This window comes from Chlamydotis macqueenii, chromosome 2 (assembly GCF_036417535.1).
Source record: "Chlamydotis macqueenii isolate bChlMac1 chromosome 2, bChlMac1.mat, whole genome shotgun sequence".
NCBI classification, from domain to species: Eukaryota; Metazoa; Chordata; class Aves; order Otidiformes; family Otididae; genus Chlamydotis; species Chlamydotis macqueenii.
Window position 1 is genome coordinate 129,757,450 of NC_141557.1, and position 10,987 is coordinate 129,768,436.

The window sequence follows — 10,987 nt, forward strand, 5'->3', positions numbered from 1 at the left end:
GTTCCCTTCTAAGCTCAACTGTCCTATCTGTCTGCTCTGCAGTTTCCTAAAGCTAAAATCTGGACCTTCTCCCTGCCTTAGACTTTGGCACAGCTTCAATAAGGAGCAACATGGAGAGATCTTCTCACCTGCAGTCCTGTGGAAAGGACAGTCTTCTGGAAACTGGGACACAGAAGGAACGATTTGAACAGAACAAACGCATCTAGTTTCCTAGGTGTGAGCAAACCAGTTGTTACATGAAGCAGAGACACCACGTTGCTTGCTGGGGACTCAGAACTGACAGCAAGCCCTGCTTAATTGTCTCAAAAACACATGGGTCTCAGTCCTCAGGAGAGCTGTGAGATCCAGATTCCAAACGGGCAGAAGCAGCAAAGCCCATAAAGGACGTGTGAAGTCCAGCCATCCCTCTGCTGAGCGCTATTTAAGCTAAAGTTTAGTTGACTTGCCACTTTGTGTGCTGCATTATTGCAAGTTCTCTTCTGAAGTACATAACACCCACCACCCCTGTTCTGAATTTCACTCTGGGTGGCCAGACATCTTAAAACAAGGCTCTAATTTGTATCCCTCGAGTACCTGAAGAGTCTACATTTAGTAACTTCTGCTGAGTAAGAAAGAGAGGCTCTGGGACTGCCGTCAACAAATCTCTTGGAAGTATAGCATATGCTTTAAGGGAAGAAAAACCTCAAACCTCAATTTAGAAATGACCACTGACAAAGAATCTGGCACACCACTGGTTAAGTGTTCCAGTATCTAATTATGTTCCATTAAAATTGTTTGCTTAAAGCCAAAACTTATCTGGCTTCAATTTCAAGACATTTCATCCTTTTATAGCTTTGTTAGATCAAAGAATTCTCTATTATCAAGCTACTTTTCTCCATGGAGGTAATTATAGGTAGATACTCATTCTGTAACCATGTCTGCCTTTAAACTGAATAAATTAAGCTCTCCAAGTATTATAAAGCATGTGCTTGATTTTTGGCAGAAGAACTGGATACTGCATTTGGCACTAGTGTAAGCACCACTGGAACAAAAGCAGTATTACCTCCCCCATACAATTTGATATTCCCTTTTTAATGCATCCAAGAACTGCATTTGGCCAAGTGAGAGCTTATGTTCCGCTGACTATCCATCACGTCTCCCAGCTTTCTCTCAAAACACTGATTCTTGGGACGGGCTCCCACTCCGTTTCCAGATGTATGACTTTACACTTGGTGATAGTGAAATCAGGCTGTATGAGCTGGACACCAGCAAAGAAAGGAGCACCAATTAACTGTAAAGCCTATAAACCTTAACATGCCTGAAAAAAATTGTGAGTTGTTAGCATTTCAGCCTCCTGTTGCTTCTCCAATAGCTATTAGGTAAAGCTTCTGGCTTCAGTTCTAAGGGAAAAAAAGGAAGATGTTGGTCGTTCTGAAAGGGCATGAGTTCATAGAAATTTTATTCCAGAATGTGTCAGCAGCTGGCAGTTATGGACAGTGAGAGAACAGCATGTTTGCAAGAACCTGAACTTCATCACAGAATGTTGACAAAGGATGTGCATTATTTATTGCTTAGGGACCAAGTGATTGTCATCATCATCTACATTAACTCAAATTATCTCATAAATGGTTCAAAATGTACTATTCATGCATTAAGTGGATTATGCCTCATTTACAGTGCAAATTCTGAATATCAGATCATGAGCTGCTTCTGTAAAGCCCGAAGAGCAATACCAAAATTCTGAAAAGCTGTTAGTATAAAAGGTGACCAATTACAAAGATTACTGCCTTAAACACAGCTACACTTTAATGTTAGTTTCCATACTACATACTAACATTTTGCAGCTGTTATCTGAAAGCGCATTTCAGAGAAAGGCAAGAAAAATTAGTTGCTTTGAGTACCATGAAAACCAAATTAACTTTCTTCTCAATAATGGTATAGCGTATGTAGTTTTTTAAACAAAATTTGAGACCTTCAAGGCATTATCAAACAAATAAGGTCCTACAGCACTGATTAACTTTGTGAGTTAACCTTTTATTCGCCATGTGTATCACAGAAATTTTGCTGTCAAGGTGTATGACTTCATTATATCCATGAAATGCTTTTCTGTTAAGCATGTATTAGAACGTATGTATGAATCAAGGGGAAATAACTGTTGTAGCCAAATAACGGAAGAACTCTACCAATTAAAACAAACAGGGATACTGTGTTCTTAACTCAGAAAAACTTTTCTCAGGTACATCCCCCCCACTATCTGAATTTTATTGTCCATTGGTGCAGTTTTACGCTGAAAGGAGTCAGATCATACTTCTACAAGATCGAAACTGAGGTTTCCAATTAAGCTAATACTGCAAAGTGTTTGTTATTATAATTTTCACAGCAAGGTTTTTTTCCCTTCATCCAGTAACTTTACAAAAAGTTTTTCCTTGTCAATGATACTGCGTATCACTTTACAGAAATGTCTAAGTACTTCTATGGCTTTCCTCTCATTCACTCAAACTCTTTTCAAACAGAAATCAGTAATGTTTAATTACTTCCACTGAACATCTGTAAAGAACTGCTAAGCTCTTCTGATTTACTGTAGTTATTAGCTTAAATGGGCAAAGGTGTTGGTACTTTCATATTTTGATACATGAAGCTGTGCTGCTAGATTTTGCAGCTCAAATCGCAGCAGGGGAATTGTCACTTTAGCTTTTAGAATCCAGTTGCTCAAGTATCTGGAAACACTGACCCAGCTGACACTCAGCTCTTTTGCCAATGTCCTAACACATTAACAAGAAAAAAGCACGCAACTATTTTCAGATAAGCCACCATCATAATTTCCTGAACTATTTAAAAACAAATCTAGCTTTTGACAAGCTTTAATAAACTACCACTGCTGTTAAAAAGTTTTATTTAAACTGAAGGGCAGAAATAAGCTTTTGCACAAATTGGAAAAAAAAAAAATCAATGCCAGTGATATTTAAACAGACATCCCTCATTGGTGAAGTATAAATACAGCTTGCCTGTATCAGAGAGAACCATTTCACTCAGAGCAGATGTGACTTGTTGATGTGTTGTACAGAATGTGTCAGCAGGCGAAGATTCCTTCAGTGAAGTCAGTTTGAGTGACAGCTGAGCTACACATTTCCCCAGTCCCTGGGTTTCTAATCTGTACCCTGCTAGACCTACACATTATCAACAACTGTTCATATCCTCATGAATACTGTGGTCTTCACTTCTATAGTATCCAAAATAAAACACTGCAAACAAACTATGTAAAATGGAGTAGTTATCTAGAATGTGGACAATAATTTGCTATTTTGCAAAGAATTTCACATTTTCTTTGGTAAACAATACCCGAAGATGTTCAGAGCTGGAAGTAGTTATTAGGATCTTAAAATCAGGATCTTAGCATGTTAAGAACTGATTTACCCTTGCCTCCTCTTCACACAAAGATCTTCTCGCGCAGCTTTCTGATGCAGTACAACTAAGCAGGAATCCTGTCCACTCAACAGCACACAGCTCAGTTTGTCATTTACTGTACTTTTAATCACATAAGTAAGTAATCATTGCCACTCAAAAACTAATCTGTTACCTGCATGAATGCTTCCAAATTTTCTTCCTCCAAATGAAGGTGAAACACAGTATTATCTATATACTGCTAATTCAAACCATACATCACTCTTTGAAACAGGTTACTCCAAAGTTAACTTTGCAACCACCACCACTAGAGAAGAGGATCACAAAGAGACCAATCGAGGTGAGACACTGTTTTGTCCAAGATGGTTTTATTAACAGACCAGAGTTTGAAAGATTGCAGCTGGGCATCTGACTCTGAAAGGAAAATAAGAAAGGATCATTAGACATGTGTAGATCTGAAACTACTTTGGTCACCCAAAAAGTAAATACTTTTCTACAGTTTATAATTTGGGCTGAAAAAAGTGATTTTATTTCACTGGATTCAAGACTTTAGTATCTTGCACACAGTAACTAACTTCTATACTAACATCTCTTCACTCAAAACATAGATGTCAAGTATCAGAACTCACAGCATAAACATTTCTACCTTGAACTATTGGTACCAATTTTCTGGTTTGTCTAAAAGTATAGCAGAAGGGAATGTGATATTTAAAGACATACTGAGGCACCGTGTGTATCTAACTTTTGCTGCAGTAACTATTTTCAGTACACTTCAGGGATTCTTTACATACAAAAATGAAAGCGAAAAGTAGACTTGAGACCAGTTCCTGTAAAGTTTGCCTGACAGCTGATGAAATTCAGTATCTTCCCAAAACTGAACTGTCAAAACTTGGTATCAAGTACTACACTCTTTCTCCTCTATCTACATGAAGGAATCAGTACTGGAAGTCTTTTTTAAAATTTATGTGAGACTACCACTTAAGTAATAAGAAATAAAGACAAACAGCAGGAAACATCCACACAGAGGGAAGAGGAACACTCCTCTTCAGACACATGGCCCTTCAGAATGACAAAGAGTACTGACAATATCTCATCTGAACCTACTGCTGTAGCTGCCCATTACCTCAGCAGAAACAACATTCTCCTATTTTCTACGTGAAGGTTACTTGTATTTTAAACATGCACTGTACGCAGAACAGTAGGAAAACAGCAGGAACAGGAAATGCAGCAGACAAGAACAATCAATTATCTTAGCTTTACACCAGAGGTATGTTTCAAGAACAACTAACTGCTTATAAACATAAAACAAACATTAACTGCTTAAAAACAACAACAAACAAAAAAAACTTTGACTTTGGAGGAATCAGTTTGGGGAAAATTGAGTCTTTGCCTCTTAGTCTTTCCAAGCATCCTAACACAACAGTTTTCTTAAATTCCAGTGTACCTGTCACAACAAAAAGGCATTTATCAGTGTTTGAAAAAAAAATACTGACAACATTAAAGCCAATTTGTGTGTAAAAAAAAAAAAGTGGAAAAAACCAACCAGAAGTACAAGAACCCTGAAAAAATCAGTTTTGTCTTTGCATGGCAGAGACTTCTCATCAAAGCAGGAACAGAAGAGCGACAACAACAAATGACAGGACAGATAGTTTGAACCAGACACTAACTTCAGGAGCTGCATCTGTCAAACTGCTTTAAGTGTTAACAAACCTTCCCACTTCCGAAGGACAGACTATTCAAATAGACAAATTAGTCTTTCAAAATTAGTCTTTCAAGATTACCATCTTGGTCATGTTAATATGAAAGCTTAAATGGAATCATTTTGAAGCTTGAACAAGCTGAAAATTTAAACCATTAAAGTGGTCTAAAGTGATAATTTACTTTCTTCCAGTCCTAAACAGGCTTCTACAGTAAAAATAAGACAATCCCAAAAACCCCCACTGTACTTGCAATCACAAGACTTTGATCATATGAAGAATTCCTTAATAAGGACTGAAAATTTTAGCCAAGATTTCAAGGCTTCCCATCTTAAAACCCATGTAAGGTTTTAAAACAAGTTATTGGTAACGTTTATACTTCATGAACATATCAGCTATAGTGACAATTTAATTTCTTCACCAATGTTTAAGTTTTCGTAAACTTGAAAAATAAAATCAGAACCCTGTATTGTCCAAGTAGCTTTATATTGTAGGTAGCACCCAAGCACGAGTGAATATACATTAAGCATGAAAGTTCAACCAGTAACGGCAGCAACCTACATAGCAGAGATGGAAGAGTGAACACTATTAACCTCCGGTAATACCTTACCATTAGTTCATCCTCCTTATCAGTCTGTTGATTTGATCTTCTCTGTTACCAGCATCCCCACCTTCCACGAAGTGGATCGTTTTCTTCTTCATTCCACCCCGAGGAGAGGATAACTTGAAGGGCCAAAGGAAGTTGTTCACAACTTTGAAGTTCTTGCCAACAGTGTAAATTTCATGGATCACATCTTCCATGCAGATGATGCCAAGCTTCCCTAAAATGCAGAAACGTTTTCAGAATGGCTACCCTACAGAGCCACTGGTCAATGAAAAGCTAAAAATTATCAAGTTGTTACTGTCATACCTACTTATTTTGATAAGCTTCAGGAAGTCAGAAAGCACCTACTCTGTCAAGACACCCAATGACCGACTTTTCCAATAAAAATGGATGAGCTGTAGCTAACAACATTATTTAGTTGTTGAATACAAGCAGCATCAGTTTCAGCTGTTGAATATTTGTTGCTATCAATGAGGAAGAAGAGAAACCCTATTTAGTGCACCTTAGGAAAACAGACTGTGTTCTTTGAAAAGCTAAATTAAATACACTTAAATCTAGTTACATGTAGCTCAGGGAAATTCACTGAACTACTTAGGCTGTTGAATAATGCAACAGCATGCTTACTTAATGCCTTTCCAGAGTCTTCAGTGACATGTTATGAGTTAACTGCTCATAAAATATAATGCTAAAAAGCAAAGTGATAATAGCATAATACTTGTACTTTTAGAATCTGATTAACTATTGCATTGGAAAAGGAACAAACATGACACAGTCTAATTTGAAGTGACATAAACATCAAGCACCAAAATTGGGAGAGACATCAGCGTTTGCTTTCATTCCCAGCAAGACTGGGAAAGGAGGAGCCTCCTAGAGCAACTACTGACAACTGACCACCATGCTTTGTTTTTGCTAAATACACTAATGGCTTTTACTAGCCAGTTCTTCCGACAAGTTTAACAAGTCTGTTTACCAGACCACGAAGGTCTAAGACACAAGCAATGTCTAATATTAAACCTGACATTTCAGAGCTATGTATGGTAAACTTCTTTCCTGCTGCAGCATCTTTTCAGTGCTGAAAGATCTACTGACCTATTAAAGGTGAAGAGGTTTACATTTAAAAATCACAAATTTAAAATGCCAAAATTTGATTCTTTACACTGGTTTTCAATACTGTATAATAAGAATTACTTCCAGCTTGCTTTGTATTAAGCTATTAAGACAGAAGTAGAGATTATTAACCAATCATTACTATTATCCAGAGACAAATAAGGGTAGTTGTCCAGCTTAGCATTAATCATCCAAATGCAACAAGCTCGTTTTTTGTTTCATTAAGCCCAACCAGTATTTACCAAGGCGTTTCTGAATCAGGGAATTATCAGTAAGAGCAATGCGCTGCTTGTTGATCTTGCCATAGCCACGCTTGTAGATCAATTCATGCACAGACTTCAGATTGGGATAACTGAAACAATCAAGTTAAAAAAAACAAAACAAAACCAAAACTGTTAGTCTTTGCAAGCCTCATTCCATGTCAACATCCCTGACTGAAACTTCTGTAACAAACAATTTAAGATATTTCAGCCTGCACCAATTGTAAATACAAAAGCAACAGAGAAGCAAATCTTACACTGAGTCCCAACAACACTAACATGGTATGAGAGCACAATCATATCTCGCAAGCGCTGCCTTTTAAAGCACTGCCTTAACCATGTTCATAGAATCATAGAATGGTTAGAGTTGGAAGGGACCTTCGAAGGTCATCTAGTCCAACCCCCCTGCAAGGAGCAGGGACATCTCCAACCAGATCAGGTTGCTACAGGTGTTCTACAACTCGCATTGTAAAAAATTTTTTCCTAATATCCAATCTAAATGTTTTCAATTCAAAGCTGGGAAAGCATACAGAAGATAATAAAAACATTTTGAACACAAGGGAAACCTGCAAGTCTAGTGTAGCAAAATGCAAGAGGCAGTCAACATTTGCACCCCGATTTGACAAAACCGGCCATTTCACTCACCCCCATGCAATATAGGGTTCAACAATCCGCAACATGTTGATAGAAGCTTTGTTGAGTTTTACAAACGTGCCATTGAAAATCTGACGCAGGCGAAGAAGCTGCAGCACCTTGCGGACCTTAGGGCTGACACCATTGGTACTAGAAAATACAGGAAAAAAGCCCCAGTAATCTACACCTCAGAAAACACTAAGTATCAGGTTAAAAAAAACCCAACACATTAGTATTCTTTCCATATGAAATGCATCGCTATTTTAACAATTACACAAAAGCAGCTTAGTAAATTATTTACCACCTCTATATATTTAAATTAAAACACATCTATTTCCACAAAAAAAATTGAGATAAGCATTATACTGAAATAATTTAGAACCATCCTTGCGCTCTCATGAACACAATTCTTCCAATCACAACTTCTGTTAGTTTTCTGTATCACTTTACCAAAGGAGAGTTAACCACTTAAAGCAAAGCTTAGTAAAATGTTAGGGAACATCGGTACGTAATTTTGTCGAGATTAAGGTGAACACAACAACTGTCTGCCCGTATTTGTAGCCTTGCTGCCTTCTTAAAAGTCAGGGATTCCTAAAGACAGTAGGCATAACCAACACAATGGTTTTGCACTTAATTAATTAAGCCTTTGGTACATGTAAAACACTACTGCCAACAATGTTTCAAGTCATCAGCAGGCGGCTTGATTTTATTAATGTATTTAAGCCCTCAAACCAGACATGCAACAGGAAAGCCCATTTTAGTGCTCTTAAATATAAAATTTACATCTGTATTCAATCTTACCCTCTTATCCTGATCACAAATGCCAGTTTTGGTTCTGCTGGAACATAGTAATTGCCAGCTTTTCGGGCCATTCTGGCCATACGGATCTCCTGCCTATACATGTGCCTGTACTCCTTGTGGTAAGCTTGGGCTCTTGCATAGATGAGTTTTCTTTGCGCCTTACGGTACTGAAATAAATTGAAAATTACTCAAGATTATATAATACCTTTTAACACATGACAATCACCTTCAAATAATGGAGCATATTCTCGAACTTCCCACAAATAACACAAGATTAAGGGAACATTTGCCTGTATCGTGAAGTTTGGAATAACTGTCAGTGATATTCTAGAGAATCTGGAAAACTGTTACATAGCAGTGCTGCTTTACCTGGAACAATGTCATCATGCATCAGGCTTACCTCACAAAGGCTATGCCCTCTTGCCTTGTAGAAAACTAACTTTAATCTTATAGACTTAACTGGTTTGTTATTGACCGGCCCCCCAAAAGCATCTTTTAGTCAAAAACATTAAGGAAATAGCAAATAATACTGTAAACTTTTGTACCGCATTACATCAGCGGTAGCAGCTGATATTGTAACAGATAAGCAATTCAGATTAAAAGTCACAAAATATTCACCTTTTTTATAGCCAATATCTTCTTCTGACGTTTGGCTTTTATAGCTGCATAAGCCTGCCGCCTTTTCAGCAGGCTTTCCGGTACAGATGGCACCTTCTTTGCTCTAAACAAAGATACAAAAAAACCACTTCTTTTAGCTGATATGAAGAAACTGAGCTTTAAAGTTACACATGACAAATGTAAATGCAAACTCTTAACGCAATATGTACGCGGGCCTCACTCCCTTGAGCCAGTTCACTGAGGCATCTTCCTTCTTACCTCTGTCACCAGGCCTCAACACAGCCTGGAGAGATCACCTTTTCCATCAGGCAAGGCAACCTGACAGACTGGCTGTTGAGCTGCACACAACTTATTTACACAACCATAAAGAATGACACCACTCGAGTGACAAGCTTTTTACTCTACTTTGCTAAAATTCAGTTCGTAATAAAGGAAAGTCTGTTTCCAGCACACCTCTCAGATTAATAACATTTCAACAAGTACTTTAAAAGAAAAACTAGTTTGGCAGTTTCTAAAATTTATTTCATAGGACTTTAAACTTACTCAGACTTTAGACTCTTAGATGGGACAAAACTTGCAAGATCAGTGTTTACAGAGCCATAATTACCCGGACGAGCTCCTACCCTAAAGCGTACCCGGCTATAACTCCCTACTCCAGCCGCACACCGCTTCGCCCACCCTAGTGCGGCATCGGCCGCCCACCAAACCAGGAAAAACTGCCGCCCCAGGTCCCTCACCCACGAGCGGTGCTTGGAGGCCAGCTCTGCCTCCCCGCCTCACTGAGGGCCGGCAGGGCAGCAATCGCCGCCTGCGGAAGGGACAGGAGCGGCGGCGGCTGCATCCCCGCCGCACTGGGCCCTATCCTCCCGCCACTCCCGGCCCCAGGCCACTTGTGCCCCCTCCCGCGTCGCCAGCGGAGACCTGGCGGCTGGGAGGCGGCGAGCAGCGTCCCAGCGCTGGTGGCAGAGAGCAGGCACCGCCGCAGCCGCCGATGGCGGCGGATTATCCCGGGACGGGACCGCCACTTACTCCTTCTCCGCCATGATCAGCGCCGGAAGAGAGAGAGCACGCGCATGCGCAGGGCCGACTTAACCCTTCCGCCTGCGCGGGCAGGGCCCTGAGCGGCGGCAGGACCCCGGTTTGGATGTCCGCGCCGGTGCCTGACCGCGATGCGACAGCCGGGGTGGCCGGCGAGTGCCTGAGGTGATAGCGGGCGGGAAAGCCCGGGCTCCCAGGATGAGAGTTTCCATCCCTGCAGCTGGATGGAGCCCCCCGAGGGGCGTTTTGGGCCACCGCCCCCACTTGGAGGCCCGGGTCGCCCGGTCAGGATCGTTCACGGGAGCCGCGGGCTCCAGTGTTTGTGTCGGGCTAGGTTTTTACTAGGTTGGGTTGCTTTTCAGCTCACCCTAGAAAAATAATGATTGTGTGTACGGAGGGCGGCTGGGGAAGCTGCGCTGCCAGCAGAGCTGCTGGTGAGAGCACAGCGGCCTTTCCTTGGGGAGGCTGCTGGCTGCGGCTCTCGGGCCTGATCCTGGGCAGGACCTGTGTGCTTAAAACCACCCACGGAGGCTCTCACGCCACGCGGGAAGAGGGGAGGTTGGTAGAACCTGGAGCAGCACAGAATTATCCAGTGTAAAAAAAAAAGTGAAGGCAGCTGGACTGGGGATAGTGGAGGCTGAACTCCACCTTTGGTGGTGTTACCTGTCACCTGTTGACAGCTTGCAGAGGTGTGATTGAGAATGCTTTGGATTTCAGTCCTAGCTGTATCAATGTTGATTTTTGTAAAATAGTATTACCTTGTGCTAATACAGAAGCTGTATCACTTGATCTTGTTAAAACTGTTAAAAGGGGGTGATTAAAATCATCATGCAAACATGCAATAAAAC

The 10,987-nt window shown here is 40.5% G+C and overlaps 1 protein-coding gene across 1 annotated transcript; it reads right to left on the bottom strand.

The window, feature by feature from the left end:
- Positions 1-3,732: 3,732 nt before the first annotated feature.
- Positions 3,733-10,183, bottom strand: RPL7 (ribosomal protein L7). Its single transcript, XM_086740930.1, has 7 exons — positions 10,131-10,183; positions 9,102-9,204; positions 8,484-8,650; positions 7,695-7,832; positions 7,032-7,141; positions 5,689-5,899; positions 3,733-3,795 (listed from the first exon to the last, which is right to left on the bottom strand). The coding sequence occupies exons 1-6, from the start codon at positions 10,142-10,144 to the stop codon at positions 5,691-5,693; spliced, it is 741 nt and encodes a 246-aa protein (XP_086597056.1). The 5' UTR covers positions 10,145-10,183; the 3' UTR covers positions 3,733-3,795; positions 5,689-5,690.
- Positions 10,184-10,987: the final 804 nt, after the last annotated feature.